This window comes from Cololabis saira, chromosome 9 (assembly GCF_033807715.1).
Source record: "Cololabis saira isolate AMF1-May2022 chromosome 9, fColSai1.1, whole genome shotgun sequence".
In the NCBI taxonomy this organism is placed as follows: Eukaryota; Metazoa; Chordata; class Actinopteri; order Beloniformes; family Belonidae; genus Cololabis; species Cololabis saira.
In genome coordinates, this window is record NC_084595.1 from 46,031,414 (window position 1) to 46,048,939 (window position 17,526).

General features: G+C 44.7%; 2 protein-coding genes across 6 annotated transcripts in view; one reads left to right on the forward strand and one right to left on the reverse strand.

The window, feature by feature from the left end:
- The window catches only part of araf (A-Raf proto-oncogene, serine/threonine kinase), a 30,156-nt gene extending 24,727 nt beyond the window's left edge, over positions 1 to 5,429 (forward strand). For all 5 annotated transcript variants that reach the window (XM_061729672.1, XM_061729674.1, XM_061729675.1 and 2 more), the window contains exon 16: positions 1,325 to 5,429. In XM_061729672.1, coding sequence (XP_061585656.1) covers positions 1,325 to 1,465 — 141 coding nt within the window. In that variant the 3' untranslated portion in view covers positions 1,466 to 5,429. The remainder of the gene's footprint in view (positions 1 to 1,324) is intronic.
- Positions 5,430 to 5,552: 123 nt separating this feature from the next.
- On the reverse strand, positions 5,553 to 13,630 carry zgc:64051 (leukocyte surface antigen CD53). The gene is made up of 8 exons (XM_061729677.1): positions 13,447 to 13,630; positions 12,668 to 12,748; positions 11,291 to 11,479; positions 10,060 to 10,134; positions 9,877 to 9,981; positions 8,565 to 8,672; positions 8,389 to 8,472; positions 5,553 to 7,067 (listed from the first exon to the last, which is right to left on the reverse strand). The coding sequence occupies exons 2-8, from the start codon at positions 12,728 to 12,730 to the stop codon at positions 6,996 to 6,998; spliced, it is 696 nt and encodes a 231-aa protein (XP_061585661.1). The 5' UTR covers positions 12,731 to 12,748; positions 13,447 to 13,630; the 3' UTR covers positions 5,553 to 6,995.
- Positions 13,631 to 17,526: the final 3,896 nt, after the last annotated feature.

Consider the following 17,526-nt stretch of genomic DNA (forward strand, 5'->3'; position numbering starts at 1 on the left):
ACATGATCATTGTGGAGCTTGATGGATAATTGACAGTTCATAGGTCACCTGACTGAAAGTTAGATGCAAATCCATCATTTTCATCATCACACAAGCTATTTCACCTTCGCGCATCAATTATCTGATTGAGGTTATAACAACGAGAGTAGCTGTGAGTGGCTCGAATAACACTAATAAATAACATAAAATAAACAAAGTTAATGAATGAAATGAATTAATTTAACAAATGAATCACTTGGCCATTACATTGCTGTGGAGGAAGAGAATGCTGCTGACTGACTGAGGTTCCAATCCCTCGTCTCTCTTCCAAGATGCAACACAGACACTAAACGCAGTTTCTCCAAATATCTGACCTTGTTTGAGGTTGTTTTCCACCTCATTGATTTCCATCTTGTCGATAGACTACATCCTGATCCTGCAGTGTTTTTTTTTTTTTTTGCCGCCCGCAGCAAAGTTCAAACCGCCCGCTCCCGCCGGATTTGCGTTGGGTCCCAATGCAGCCCTCTAGAACCAAGCATCACCTGCTTCATGCCAAATAAACCCCAACAATCTTATTGTCCTCAATAAATGTCTCATACTTCTGACTGGCCAAGGTTACATGATATTTTTTAATTCAGAATAAATTATTCCGAATTAAATAATTCAGAATTAAACTATTTTCCATCGAGTTTACATGGAAACAGTAATTCTGAATTCAGGTTTACATGGAAAACACGTTTGATGGTCTTTCTCCAATTCCTCTACAGCAGGGGTGCCCAAAGTCTGTACTCGAGGGCCTGCATGTTTTAGATGTGTCCCTTTTTTTTTTTTTTTAATCAAACCGTGATACAAGGAGCTTGGTCATCAACAGAACTATCCAGACTTTGATGACAAGGTGGTGACAACCGTTAATTAGAATCAGGTGTGTTGATGCAGGAAACAAGTAAAACATGCAGGACACCGGCCCTCGAGGACCCACTTTGGACACCCCTGCTCTACAGGTCTGGGGGTTGGGAAGGTTCTGATTGGATAGGGGGGGCGGCCCGGAAGCTAATCCACCTGGAAGAAAAACTAACTTAGCCGCTACAACTTTGAAAAGCTCACAATGTTTATATTCTATTCAGATTTAAAATCGGAATAAACCAGCCACTTACTTCGGAATTAAGTTTAATTTGGAATGGCCATTTTCATTCGGAATTAGGTGTTTACATGGTAATTTTTACTGATTTTTAAATCTGATTTAATTTTAATTCTGAATTAAAGAGTTAATTAAACTCTGTAAATTAAACCTCCCATGTAAACGCACTGAATAACAGTTTTCTTCCGTTGACTTGTCTCCCGTCAGATCCTGGTAGCCATCGAGCAGGTACAAGACCTGTTGCCAAAAATCGAGCGAAGTCGCTCGGAGCCGTCGCTCCACCGGGCCGTCCACGCCGAGGACCTGAACCCTCTCCTGTTCCACACCACCCGGCTGATGCCCCTCTAGGTCTCCCCAGCACCGGCCTCACGTCCCCACTGGCAGCATTCCCGTGACCGTCTGGTCACACCTCCACCCCCATCTACTCTCCACCTGCACAGTCGTGGAGCTGCAGCACTCGCTGGCACATCCCAGTAACAAACTGTAGGAGTAACAGTAACTATTTGTCTGTTAGTGAACGTCCTTGCCTTTTATACAAAGTACAAACACCGGCCCTTTAGGGAGGAAAGTTGGCAACTGTGTAGAAATATCCTTCTAATATCTGAGCAGGTGAACTGAGACCAACGGTAGAGTGGGCCCACTAGGACATGATCAGTGTTTGCAGGAACATATGAAATCCACGTTTTGCACGTTTTTTTTTCTTAATACTGCATAAATGGAAGAGCCCTGGCACATGAAACGAGAGGGTTGAAAGCAATAGAATAATAGAATACCTGTGATTGCATTTTAATAGGATCCTCCGTAATTTAGTTGTGTTTAAAAAATAATAGTCCCACAGCTCAGAAATAGATCTTAATGAAAACACGGGAGTGACGCTCCAACCCTCACACGTAGTGTCAGAGCCGGGGTACCAGGGACTATGCAAGGTAACATGTAGCTTAGTTTCAGAGCAAATAAGAAGCCTTTTCTTTTTTCCATAAATTGGATCAAAAAGCACCTAAAGTGGATGGATTTGTTTGGCCAGCACTCATCTGTCTCTGAAGTGTTTAAATTAATCTGGGGACCAAATTCCTAATGCCCTAACTCCAGTGTTTATATGGAGCTGCAGCCCGCCCCTCACGGCAAGACTGGACGTAGAGCCACATCTAAACGGTTATTTTTTGTTTTATCACTCTGTCAAGTTGCTTGAATCTTGGACAGACGTCATGGGACCATGTTTTTTCATCGTGGGACGGTTAGGGCACTAATGACCAAGCTGATCTGTACCAGCCACGGTGTTGTAGTAGTTCCAGGTCTTGGTAGAGACGGCGTAGTTATTGACTGAATGTGTACGTGTAGTGGTGTCAAACTTTCCACTGGTTTGTCGGTGTAGCCCTAAAGAACAGTTCTTACAGCCTCAGTTTTCAAGGAACAAAAAACCCTCCCAGGACTCGTTAACCCACTTCCCTTCTCAACCCAGGCTCTGAGACAGGAAGTGAGGTTTTTATCATGCGTTTTCATCAAAGGACTGTAATTTATATCCCGCCACGGAACTTGGGAAGCTTTGCAACATGATGTGTTAATTCACATTTTTAGTTGTGTTTCTGCTCTGTTTTGTTCCCTGCACTTCGTAGATCAGATTGAAGCTTCAGCAGCAATCCAGTATACACTCCTTAGTATTTTACTAGCGTGTACGCACACATGAACGCCACTGTTTGGGGATGGTTAGTATAGTATATGACTACGCTTCAAATGAAGCAGAATGACAGCTGTGAGTGTGTGTGTTTCCCCGCTCCTGAACCCTGGTGTTGAACGTGACGCTGATGTTTCCTGGCCAGGCCGGTGTGTTGGAACTTTGGAGGACTTCATGTTCACGTTGCACCCCTCGCTACCGAGTCCTGACTGACAGCGAGCCACGATCGTCACTAACACGTAATCTCGTTGATTTGCACAGACGTGTGTAGTTCAGGACTGCATTTGCACAGACGCGGTTCAGCACTCAGGTGTATGTCGCTTCACAAACCGCCTGCTTTCAATAAAAGTGGATGTAAAGTGACTGGCTTAAAAATACTAGATAGATAGCTGCCTTTTAAACAACTTCCAGTTGAACGCAACCTGTCCTGTTGCTATTTGTCTTGTGTTAGAGGTGGATTTGACATCAGCAGTTTAAACATGGAGGGGCATCAATATTCGGGTATCATCACTGTGCTCCTCTGATTCCTGGATGACGAGCTGTGCCTTTATTGATACGGGTCTAGTTGATAAAGCAGTGCCCCTGTACGGATCAGGACGTGTAACGTCATCACAGCTGGTAGTTTGGAGTCAGGACAGGCTAAACTCTTCATCAGTCCTGGAAGGCTTTACGTGCATTTGCACGATGCTGCTGTTGTCCACATTACTGGTTCCTATAGTAGCTGCATCATTCTAACAGTAGTGTGAAAAAACATCTGGTTTGAATTTAAAGTGCAGTCTCCAACTAGATGGTGGTTATCTTGCTTTCTTAGTTCTCCTGTCAATGCAGTGGGGCAGGTTCGTACAGCAGATGTCCACTAAACTCTGGGGCTTGGGTCGTCTGGTCTGATCGCTGCTGTTAAATGTCCCTGGCCTGAACTGGTGAACTGGGTTTCCCCGTCAGGTGCTCGGTACCAGACGGACGGATCAGCCTGCAACGTCTCGCCCTCACAATCTATGCATCTTGTGTTTGAAGACGTCTTTAAAGTTAGTTTTCTTGCTGGGAGGAGTTCCGGTAATAAGTGACGGCCCTCGCTGTAGCGTGTTCTCAGCGAGTGAGCCGGGTCTCAAGCCCGTTCCTGCTCCGGCCACTGGACCTGGGATCCTCTGGAAGTCCAGGGGTTTTCTAGTGAATGTGAATAGCCGTGTTTCTGTCCAACAGGTGAAGGAGGAGCAACACGTCTCTTGAAATGGTCCTGCAGGTCCTTCCCCCCCTCCTTCCCCTCACATTTCCACGATTGTTGCTTTTCTTGATTTCAGACAGACTTAATGAATTGCTGAGGCGCAGGTTGTTGCTGTTGCTGATAACTCTGGAGGTATTTGCTTTATGGTAGTCTTGGTGTTGGGTCGACACTCGAATGGAGAACCGTGGGTTTGTTCTGCTGCTCTGACGGCTCTGTGACGCTCACCACCACCCTGGCGAGCACTGGGGACCTTAATCTGCTAGTAACTCTGGGCTGGGAACCCTAACTCCTCTCACGTTTCACCAGCAGGCTCTCAGTGGACCAGAGAAGTCTCTGTACGTCTTTCTCTTATTTATTGATGTTTCTACCGCAGATCTTTGAGGTGGATTCAACGTTGACCAAGATTGTTTTGGTCACTGAAGCTTTCAAGTCATTGCCAGGGACTTCTCTCTCTGTCTCTCCGTCTCCGTCTCTCCATCGAGAAGGTTATGGTACTGTCTGCTCCTCCTTTACCTCCGACACTGCTGGGGCATTTCTAATGGCGTTGCTTTAAAACAGTCAGAGCACAAACTAGTTATTGTACTTTTGAGCAAAGGTCTGCTCATGGGGTTTCACTACAAGGCACTTGTTGATAACAGAGAAACTGTAAAGAAACATGTATTTATGTGGTGAGTTTAAACTGGAGCCTCTTCAGTGATTCAGGGTTTAGAGCCAGAGGCTGACGAGTGAAAGCTGCTTTTTAACTATTCAGCAAGTGCGTGCGTGCGTGCGTGCGTGCGTGCGTGCGTGCGTGCGTGCGTGCGTGCGTGCGTGCGTGCGTGCGTGCGTGCGTGCGTGCGTGCGTGCGTGCGTGCGTGAGCTTTCCATCATCAGAGCAGGTTTTCTTTTGAATCAGTAGTAGTGCATCGCCACTTGGAGGGACTCGCGTTAGAAGTTTTTTCTTTTCCTGCTTGCGAGGCGTCTCAGACAGTTTTGGTCCAGTTTTGCGGTAGCCTGGTGTCTCCTGGGGGAGGGGAAGGGGGGCCCTGTACCTGTACAGCTCCACCACAGTGACGTGCTACACCTGGAGGTTTCCGAGGGAACAACCAAACCCTACACAGAGGACCAGAGCCGTTTCAGATTAGTCTTTATTTTGTCTTTTCATATCTGTAGGTGAATCGCAATACTTTTGTTGATAGGTTCTGCGGTGTCAGGGGTGTTCAGTTTGCAATAAATGGTATATTCTGATGTGTACAGTTACATTTTTGTAATTACAGAAATTGTATTTGGGTTTTGTACATTTTTGTGATGGTTTCAAAAAGAACAAAATTTTAAAGTTTAAAGGAGATCTGAGTATTTTTAGCTTTTTGTCTTAAGATATTGATGCAGGATTTATTCTTGAAATAAATAAATTCATCTGTGTTACCCTTCCTTTTAAATGTGTTGCACATTTTTGTGGTTTCCATCACGACCTCAGTCTGGGCGGGGTTGAGGCTTCACGTCAGAGAGCAGGAGGAAGTGGAGTGAGACGACACGAGCCGCTCAAATGAAAGGGACAGCCGTTTATACAGGAAGTGTACTTTATTATTCAAACTTTCAGTTCAGCTCAGAATACTTTGTGAAAATATTTTACAGATATTTCTTTAAAAAAATTTATTTTGACAAACGTACCTTGTAGAGACGCATACAAAAAATAAAGTAGAACAAAATAGTTAACGTGTTTATAGATTTTTCATATGTACACAAAAACGCCTTGATGTCGAATTTAATGATACCTTCGTCTTGTTTTGAACTGTTAATGTGGTCAGCCTGTCAATCATTTTAAGACTTTTTTTTTATTGAACACAATTTATAAACAAGAACACACATTTATACAAACTGCTAGTGGAGGAAATACAATATAAGAAAATAGAAGATATTTTTTGGAGGTATCATGAACAACATATAACATGGTGTGTTGAAACAGCGGGTGTAGCCCCGCCCACCTTTCTCAGTACGGGCTAAGCCCCGCCCCTCATTACCACGTGATCGGCGGACCTGCGTCTGATTGGTTCACAGGAGCCGGAGCCAAACTCCGCGCTAACGGAGCGGAAGAGGAAGACGCAGGTTCCTGATCAACAGGGCCGGCCCAAGCTTCCATGAGGCCCTCTATTACTGCCAATAATACTGATTATTGATCATTCACACACCCACTATAAACTTATTTCATGTTCTTCCCTGTTAGTACAAATACACTTGTAAAACTAGATGTAAGAACTTTTTGTTGTAGTTAGATTGTAATCCACAGGGATTAAGACCATGGAAGCAAAAACGGATTAACAAACTTGTAGAAAAATCTTTCAATTAATATTTTGCAAAGTCAGCAACTGCCCCTACTGGCCACACAGAGAAGCAACAGGTCAAAGGTCAGAGAGCTGCACAGTTGCAGCAGTGTTGTTTCCATCATCCTACTGTCAGCCTGGCAGGTTTTTACCATCTATGGTTTTTAATCTGAAATGGGAGAAAATTCAGCTACAAGAGCGGCCTGGGGTTGATTTACACTTAATATTTAAAGTGATATAGTACTAAGTGTGATGCTGAGTGTCATCTACAGTGTAGGCCTACTAAAAGAAACAAAATAATCAAATAGATCATTTATAAACCATTTACTGTAAACACGTTATCTACTTTATTTTTGGTTTTAAATAAACAGCAACAGCAATTTGAAGTACCACAACAAAGTACTACAAAAACTAGAACTATAATTAATATTAATAATTGTGTTTTTGTACAATAACATACCTTTGATAATGTATGAATCATCACTCACACATTAAAAAATATATTTTTTAACTCTTGGGGGCCCCCTAGTGGTCACGGGGCCCTTGGACCGGCTCTGGTGATCAACATGAGCGGGGAGACGGGGCGGGGTGAGAGTGAAGGCTGCAGGTTCCTGATCAACATGAGCGGGGACGAGGACAGGGGGGTCAGGGCAAGACAGGGTGGGACGGGGACCTTTAAGGAGCCTATAGCTTGTATCCCAGTCCAGATCTGCTGATGTGGCAGAAGAGCGTCATGGCGAAGCACATCCCCAACACCTGCAACAAACAGGAAACATGAGCACCATCACGCCGCCAGGGCCTGACGCTTGTCCTGGTTTAGAGACAATGATGATGACGTCCCTGCGTGGGACGTGAGGACAAGAGCAAAGCACTGGTCTGTCTCAGAGAAGGGGCTTTGAAAATATAGCTTTCTCTCTGGACTTCTTTAAAAAAAATAGTCCTGTTCATAGTAAAATAGCATGATGTAATTACATGATTTAAGGGAATTTACCTTTGAGATGAACATGTTTAAACTGTTTTAAAATGGAGGCTTTGGCTGAGCAGCGGGAGGACTAACGTCTGCACTGCTGCTGACAGAAGCCCCGCCCACGCACAGCCACGCCCACGTCCAGACCACGGAACATCATTCAGTTTAAATATGAAAAATTCAAAGAGGCAATATTTGAAATCTGAGGAAGCTGTAGTTCTACATTTTTGGAATAATAAGTTGCGTCCGAAATTCCATCCTTCCACCCTAATAAGTAGCAAAAACAGTATGTGGGATTTTTTAGTGCGTCCGAAACATTAGTACGTACACAATAGTATGTACTATCCATACTCATTCGGGAGAAATGTATTACCGTATTGGCCCGAATATAAAACGGTGTTTTTCGCATTGAAATAAGACTGAAAAAGTGGGGGTCGTCTTACATTCAGGGTCTACACGTTATACCCATTCACAACGCTAAGGCCAGGATAAACGGGAAAGAGCGGAGCGGGGCTGCTACTGCTGCTGTTACCATGGTAACAGCTGCTACTGCTGCTGTGACAGGAGTTGTTACCATGGTAACAGGAGTTGTTACCATGGTAACAACTCCTGTTACCATGGTAACAACTCCCCCTCCCAACGGCACGAAGTGCCGTGCGGCTCTGAGTAGTACGCCTGAATTAATGCAGACTACTGATATTTACTCAAAAGTGTGCCCAACTTAAGTATACTTTTTAGTATACTGTTTAGTAGGGAATTTCGGACGCACCGATAGACTTATTTTGTCTGAAATCTGTCCTTCATATAATCATGCTATTTTAAAAGATTAGCGGAAAGTAAGCATTTTTATTTTAGCCATTCCACAAGAAAATGCAGAATTAGACCAAATCCTGCCGAGGCCTCTAACAGGCTGGACGTGTGCAGGTGTCCATGGGCAAACTCGACAACATCCTGCCGCTGCAGCAACAACAAGGAAGCTCAAAGAAAATCCAGAAAACTAAGCTAATTTGGCAGTTTCAGTACAATAAAAAAAAAAAAAAGAAATCTAGGCAGCGATTAAAAGTGAGACATGCAGTCCCGGCTGTGGCCCCTCGGCCCTCATCACCTCACCTCGATTATGCAGAGAACAATGACGGAGATGCCGGTGGTCAGGAAGTTCTCCTCAAACCAAGCGTTCAGCTTGGTCAGGCAGCCCTGCAAGTTCAGCACAAGTTTAGAGAGCTGGAAACCCGTGAGGGAGCCACTTCTTTGACCTCAACCCTCGTGTTGTACTTGTGCTTGTGTACCTGGGGCCAGTACTCGGGCCGGGGCTGCTCACACGGGCTGTTCATGCAGCAGGACTTCGGCACCGGATTCCCCCAGTCCGCCGAGCCGTTCACACCGCAGCACTGGAACTGTGAATTTTATGAAATTGTTTAAGAGTTTGAAGAGTTTTTCTATAAGATTCTAAACTGGTGGTTTTTCTCTATTTGCAGAGTCTCCTGTTCAGGAGTTCAACTATACAGGACTGTCTCAGAAAATTAGAATATTGTGATAAAGTTCTTTATTTTCTGTAATGCAATAAAAAAACAAAAATGTCATACATTCTGGATTCATTACAAATCAACTGAAATTTTGCAAGCCTTTTATTATTTTAATATTGCTGATTATGTTTTACAGCTTAAGATTAAGATTCCCAGAATATTCAAATTTTTTGAGATAGGATATTTGAGTTTTCTTAAACTGTAAGCCATGATCAGCAATATTAAAATAATAAAAGGCTTGCAATATTTCAGTTGATTTGTAATGAATCCAGAATGTATGACATTTTTGTTTTTTTAAATGCATTACAGAAAATAAAGAACTTTATCACAATATTCTAATTTTCTGAGACAATCCTGTAAATTGTCTTCAGGCCTGTTTGGACTTTCTTCAAAGCAGACAAAACCATCCACAAACCTGTGTTTGACACAATTAAAACTGTTCTTTGAAGGAATAAGTGATGCATTTTTATTTTCTTCAGAGTAACATTAATAGTACTCTTAACAGATACAAAACCATAGAGTGCTTTACAGAGTGCTGCACTATAGATGAACATGACATTAGGATACAGTAACAAAAAAGAATAGCAACAAACAATAATAAATGATAAGAATAAGTCCACCAAGTTGACTGAGAAGTGCTGAAGTCCCTGAGTCTTGTCCTAGTTTCTCTAGTTGCAGGGTCAACTCTTGTTTTATGACCAGGCTGTTAAAATAGTTCAGATATTTACTCTTCGTTAGGTGAAGACAATGAAGAGAAACAGATGTTTTAACACTGATGGGTCTTATCCGTTATCTGGGTTGACATGTAGGAAGCAATAAACAGGTCTGAAGGTCTGATATGTTTGGCAGATGGGGTTCACGTAGAAAGAACACCTCCCTTTTTAGTATAAATACGACTGGATCCATGACCACGGTGTGCATTTCTCTCCTACCTTTGTGGTTTGAGAAAAGTGTTCCTCCGGCCGTAAAACAATGTGCAGATTATAATAAAGTTTGTAATAACTGATTGTGTTCACTGGTTTTCTTCTGGTGCACCAGACAAAGGAACACGAGGATCTTTCAGAGTGGTTCTTACCGTCTTCTGCACCAGGTCCCAGTCGCTCATGCTGCTGTTCTTACTGCCCTGCCCTTTCACTTTCTGTAAACCTTCGTTGAGGTCTTTTCTTATCACGTCACCAATCTAGAGAATAAAAGGGGTCAGCAGAGAAGATAACAGGTTGCCTTGGTTCCCGGAGTACCGTGATGGATGAATCCCTACCTGGTCCTCGTACATGAGCAGCAGGCAGGCTGCCGTCAGCTCCACCAGCATCAGCAGGAACAGCACCAGGAAGAACTGTGGGCAGTGTCCAAGAATAATATTAAATCCAGTTCAGAAGTCCGTTGTGGTGTAGTGAGTTTTATTCAGTAGCCGGCGGTGAGCAGACCTACGCAGAGCGTGTCTGGGTTGGTGTGCCGATCCAGAGTGGTTGGAATCATGACTTTTTATACAGTAAGTTCAAAGTACAAAAGGCAGGAATAAACAAGCCAAGTGAGAGACAAAAAGCAATTTACAGTCAGATGTGATCTGTGGCCAAATGCCGTTATCGGGCATTTGGCATGACTGTCACTTAAGCTTGAGTCATGGTTCTGTTTCAAAACGACGCCGTGCCTACGGCGTGTGGTAGGCGTCGACGCCGTCACTGACGCCGTCACTGACGCCGTCACTGACGCCGTCACTGACGCCGTCACTGACGCCGTCACTGACGCCGTCACTGACGCCGTCACTGACGTGCACCTCCAGAAAATTGTAACTACGCGTGGAGGCGACGCAGACCAAACACAGACGGAGAGGGCTGTGATTGGTTGGCTTGGACGCAACACATTTCCGGTTTCCGGTTTGAAGCAGTCGTGAACTTTCAGCGCTCTTTTCTTCGTGTATGTGTGATTTTTTTTTGTTTTGTTTTTTTGCACAATAGTTGTCCTTATCTCTTTGATTCACTGTGACCCGAAAAGTCGGATAAACCATTCAGGAAAAGATCGTAAAACAGCGGTCACGGGGGGGTTAAAGCACCACGGAGAAATGGAGTGACGGAGAAGTCCGAAGGTTCACGACGGCGTCACGGTGACGGCGTCACGGTGACGGCGTCACGGTGACGGCGTGTGCTCTGCGTTGGTTTGACGCAGAACCATAACTCAGGCGTAAATTGTAAATTACCCCATAGGTGTTCTCGTGGTTCAAGTCTGTGGCCAAATGAGTTGGTATTAACATATCAGTCAGTCAGGAACTTGGTCATATGGCATTCCCGTGGTTCAAGTCTGTGTTTGAGGCCAGTTCCAAGGTGTGGCCCCTGCAGGGGGTAGGAAGCTGGAGTTTCACGTCAGCCACGGTGTCACAATGCCTCTTCAGCAGATAGCAGTTTAACAGCAGCCCCGCCTGGGCCCCTGCTTGGGCCCCAGGCGGGGGCCCAGGCAGGGCAAGCGCTAGCGCGAGCGAGCGTGGGCGGGCCTACCGTCAGCAGCAGGCAGCGGTTCTCCTTCAGGGCCCCCAGGAAGCCCAGGAAGGACACGCAGGTGATGATGATGCCGCTGATCAGCAGCATGTTGGGGATGTTGATCTGGGACAGGCTCGGCGTCAGAGCAGACAGCCTGAAGCTCACCATCATGTAGGCACCAAATCCCAGAACTGCCACCCCAGACATCTGTGAGAGACGGACAGACGTGAAGCAGCAGACCGGATCTCTGGCCGGGTCAGGACTCGTCATTAGGACGGCTCATCTGAACCGCCAACACATTCAGGTGGTCTTGTGCCCTCCCTCCTCCACAGTAGGTGCAGTTCAGGTAGAGCATCATTTTCACTTTACACACACACACACACACACAGTTACACACACACACACACCTGCTCACTCACCTACACAGTTTGGGGACAGATAATCGTAGTAGTCTAGCTCTGATTCAGTCTCAGGGACCTGGAATGGTTGCTGTTTGTGTCTCTGCTTGTTCTAGTGTCTGTTTGTTTTTTCTCTTGCTCTCTTGTTTTTTCTCTCTTTTTAACCGGGCTGCAGCCTGACATCAGTTAACCTTGTTTGAAACTGGTCATGTGAGACTCCAGCTCCTCCGAGGGAGCTCCGGATTTAAAAGGGACCTATTATGACCTACAGGTTTTTTCTTGCATTAACATATATAAAGTGGTCTCCCCTCAGCCTGCCAACTCAGAGAAGGAGGAAAGCAACCAGATTCTGCAGTGTCTGTACAGCCGCCCGGATGAGCCGTCCAGTGTCATGTGGATCTACGAGCCAATCAGATTCTGCTCCTGTCGTTACCTAACGACAGGAGCGATGTGTGAAACCACGCCCACAACTAACTCCTCCGGCCGGAGCTTCCGCCATTTTTTTCGTAGTGGTGTATCGCGTCAGGCAGCCAATCAGCACAGAGCCTCATTATCATAGCCCCGCCCACTCAGAATCCCTCATAGATAATGAGGTTAGAGAATGGGAAGATAAAGACATGGCTCAGAGGCTGAATTTCTAATTTATTTAGCAAAAACAATCAAAAGCTTGTTTTTAAGACATTCAAGGCCTGTTTAAAATAGGTATTAGATGCCATAATAGGTCCCCTTTAAGTTTAACTACACACAATGGACTAAAGAAATGCTCAATAGCAATAGAGTGTATGCATTGATGGACCTTTCCCACTGGACCAGCCGCCTAACTCACACTGCAACTAGTGTGTTAGACGGGATAACAGCCGATTATCCTGACCTCCTGACCTCCTGGTCTACGCAGCGCTAACGGCTCACCAGCCACAGGAAGGGCTGTTCCCGTGGAAACGGTGACTAGGGCCATGTGAGATGTGAGTGTGATGCTCGATAACAGACTTGTACGTACAAAAATGAGGAAGTTGGCGGCACACATCGTGTACTTTAAGCACTTGAGGCAACCTTGAGCCATCGTTGATGCTGATCAGACCTGCCAAAAGAAACATTTTGTGTAAACATATTGATCAGTACAGGAGAAAAGCCAAGGAGAGTCTATTTTTGTAATTTGTACTGTTTCTAACAGGATATCAGGTCTATTTCAGGTCTTATGAAACATCGTGATCTCGCTGACATATATCACTTCCTCTTCTTTTTGTGTTTAAAAGGAGAACTCAAATGGTTTTTGTTCATTAAACACGCCTCAAGTGTTTATAGTTTAAGATTATATAAAAGTACAGTGAAAGCATCAGGATTTAGCCCAGAATAGACTGAATACTTGTGAATACTCCTGGGTCATCAACATTCATCATGAAAATGAAAACAAACTAAAACCTATAAGACAAAATACGAGAACCAAACATTAAATGTTTGATTTGTTCATAATTAATATTAGCTCTGAGAATAACTTAACATTTTAAAAATGGTATATTTGAGATTTTGGGTTACTGAATTCTTTGAAATATATTCAGTTTTTCAGTTAAAAACATTTCTTTTATGCACATTTGACCCTTTCAGTTACTTAAACATGCCAGACTCCATCAAAATACACCTATAATCTGTTCTTTCTTTCTTTCTTTTTGTCTTGATAGTAGAATAAAACTTTTGCATCAGTCAAAAGTGAGAAATTTCACCACATTGTTATGAGGTGGAAGTGCCAGCTGGGAGGAAGACATGAGGCTGATTTCTTACCGGACTGAAGAGATGGGGACCCGCTGGAGCTGGAGACGTTTTCAGGGCAGCGTTTTCAGGCCGGTGTTCAGTGGAGTTTGCTGCTGTTCACACTTCCCTCTCTCATCACACGTTCAACTGAGCAAAATGGCTCATCATGGGGCTTTCTGCTGCCGCTCTCACTTCCTCCTTCCTCCTCGGTGCTCACCATGTCTGACAGAGTGCAGCGGAATGGAAAAAATAGAAAAGGGACACTTATTCATATTTAGATAAGAAGTTCACTCAGAAAAATACCCGACATGTTTACGGTCAAACTGGTACGGAGTTGATCTCTGGCCTCGTCACTCAGAGGGTTGGGAACAGATTCATATATATATATATACATATATATATATATATATATATATATATATATATATATATATACAGTATATAATGTATATAATGTATATATATATATATATATATATATATATATATATATATACATACATATATACACACATATGTATATATATATAATGTATGTATATATGTATGTGTATATATATTTATGTGTATATATGTGTATATATATATGTATATGTGTATGTGTATGTATGTGTGTGTGTATGTATATGAGAGAGAGAGTGAGGTGTGAAGCCGCTGACTGATTTGTGTCTGGGCTTGTGTGTTGCGTTGTGTTGTGTTGTGTTGCGTTGCGTTGCGTTGCGTTGCGTTGCGTTGCGTTGTGTTGCGTTGTGTTGTGTTGTGTTGTGTTGCGTTGTGTTGTGTTGTGTTGTGTGCAGAGGTTGCAACAAGCATTCACTTCCCCTCCAGCTTTGGCTTGAGTATAAAAAGAACAGCGACAGTAAAACCCTTCTGCTCATGGTGGAGGTGATGTCACCCTGTCAGTCGTCGTGTGTGACGGGAAGTTCAACTGTGCAGCAGACAAGAGAAACAGCAATGTTGTAGGGCGTAGATAGGAAACATAAAAACAACAGAAAACAAGTGTAAAACACAAACATCAACAATAATGCAACAACCGTCTTGGCCTGCACTTCGTCTGACAACGTTGGGGCTTCAAATAGCAGCGTATGTGGGTTTAGACGGGGGATTCATGTGTGGGCAGCGTTCATGCTTCTGGGACATGACATAACCACAACTAGCAGACCAGCACAAGTCCTCCAGCACAAGTCCTCCAGCACAAGCCCTCCAGCACAAGCCCTCCAGCACAAGTCCTCCAGCACAAGTCCTCCAGCACAAGTCCTCCAGCACAACCCTCAACCCCTTCATGCCTGATGGATCACACTTGATACGTCATAATGAATAATAACGTTGTAAACAGTAACAAAATCTCTCTCTCTCTCTCTCTCTCTCTCTCTCTCTCTCTCTATATATATATATATATATATATATATACAATTTATAAAACTCTTTTGATGAAGAGAAAATTAGAAAAACTGATTAAATTAAAACATTGATTTTTGTGTATTATTTCCTACGTTGGGTATTAAAGGGTTAAAGAAGAGAAGGGACAGAAGAAATAAAACCTAATGCATGATGGTTCTGTTCTGCAGTGACCACATCCTGTGTGGTTTGTGCTGTTAATGTCATTGGTTTTGTTACAAGTTGAGCTCATGTCCGTTTTTCTTGATTTGGACTATTTACTTAGTGGAACAACACTGAAGTCATCATCTCTCTGAGTCATGGAATATTCTCGTCTTCATAGGCTGATTTATTGATTTCAGTATTCATCACCTGCTGTTGTTGCTGATGTCCACCTTTAGTCCGCTGTTTTCAGTCCAACTCATTCTATTTTTTCTTTTTTTTTCTTTTTAGTGACATTCAGCATTAGACATTCACATCCGGTACATCATGTATGCTACATCTTACATCTGTTGTCTGTCCTAAATGTCGGAATAATGTTTTTGTTTTATGTCCAAACAATGAAAACTACTACTGTATGTAAAAGTAGGGAGTGAACTTTTCAACATAACACAGTCATCGACTTGAGAAAATAAATTCTGCCCTGTGGAACGTGACGTAGTTGACCCAGTTTTCCCAGTATGAGGGGAATTAACTTATTTATTTATTTATTTTTTTAATATTCAATATCCTCAGGTGGAGGAGTTCAAGTATCTCGGGGTCTTGTTCACGAGTGAGGGAACGATGGAGCGGGAGATTGACATACGGATCGGTGCAGCGTCCGCAGTTATGCGGTCGGTGTACCGGACCGTCGTGGTGAAGAGGGAGCTGAGTCGAAAGAAGAAGCTCTCGATTTACCGGTCAATCTACGCACCTACCCTCACCTATGGTCATGAACTTTGGGTAGTGACCGAAAGGACAAGATCGCGGATACAAGCGGCCGAGATGAGTTTCCTCCACAGGGTGGCTGGACGCTCCCTTAGAGATGAGTTTCCTCTGCAGGGTGGCTGGACGCTCCCTTAGAGATGAGTTTCCTCTGCAGGGTGGCTGGACGCTCCCTTAGAGATGAGTTTCCTCTGCAGGGTGGCTGGACGCTCCCTTAGAGATGAGTTTCCTCCCTTAGAGATGAGTTTCCTCTGCAGGGCGGCTGGACGCTCCCTTAGAGATGAGTTTCCTCCGCAGGGTGGCTGTACGCTCCCTTAGAGATGAGTTTCCTCCCTTAGAGATGAGTTTCCTCCGCAGGGTGACTGGACGCTCCCTTAGAGATGAGTTTCCTCCGCAGGGTGGCTGGACGCTCCCTTAGAGATAGGGTGAGGAGTTCGGTCACCCGGGAGGAGCTCGGAGTCGAGCCGCTGCTCCTTCACCTTGAGAGGAGTCAGCTGAGGTGGCTTGGGCATCTGTACCGGATCCTCCTGGATCCTCCATAGGGAGGTGTTCCAGGCATGTCCCTCCTCCCTAGGGAGGTGTTCCAGGCATGTCCCTCCTCCCTAGGGAGGTGTTCCAGGCATGTCCCTCCTCCCTAGGGAGGAGTTCCAGGCATGTCCCTCCTCCCTAGGGAGGTGTTCCAGGCATGTCCCTCCGGGAGGAGACCCTGGGGAAGACACAGGACACGCTGGAGAGACTATGTCTCTCGGCTGGCCTGGGAACGTGTCTCCCCTCGAAGAGCTGGAGGAAGAGATGGAGGAAGAGATGGAGGAAGAGCTGGAGGAAGAGCTGGAGGAAGTGCTGGAAGAAGAGCTGGAGGAAGAGCTGGAGGAAGAGCTGGAGGAAGAGCTGGAGGAAGAGCTGGAGGAAGAGATGGAGGAAGAGATGGAGGAAGAGTTGGAGGAAGAGCTGGAGGAAGAGCTGGAGGAAGAGCTGGAGGAAGTGTCTGGGGTGAAGGAAGTCTGGGCATCTCTGCTGAGACTGCTGCCCCCGCGACCCGGGAACGGATAAGCGGCGGACGATGGATGGATGGATGGATGGATGGATGGATGGATGGATGGATGGATGGATGGATGGATGGATGGATGGATGGATGGATGGATGGATGGATGGATGGATGGATGGATGGATGGATGGATGGATGGATGGATTTTTATCCCGATTTTTTTCCCCCATTATATCACCCAGTGCTCTACCTAAAGCTGGGCATACACTGTGCGATATTTTAAATCGTATGAGACTGCCCCATCTCACACTGCATGACTAGGTCGCGTAGTTCAAAAGTTCACAGCCCACGATTTATGTTCTCACACTGTACGAGCAGATGCTCGGATGCGACCCGTCTGCTCACACTACGCGATCATAATCCTCCCGTTGGACCTCTGTGTACTGGAACTCGAGGCCGGTTTTGGGGCAGGGGTGGGCTGTTCCAACCCAAACGTGCGTCCTGCCCACCTGATCAAAGGTTATGGGGATCCTTTATTTTTTTATAATTATATATATATATATATATATATATATATATATATATATATATATATATATTTTTTTTTTTTTTTTTAATTTTTTTGACACAACAAAGAACGCATACCGCAAAAGTTGTGTCTCGACGGAGGGACCCGACGTCCCAGCAAAATGAGAAGAGAAAAAAGAGTTGTCCCGAACAGCAGACAGCGCACACACTAAAGGCTGATTTATGGTTCCGCGTTACACCAACGCAGAGCCTACGGCATAGGGATCGCCGTAAGGCTGATTTATGGTTCCGCGTTA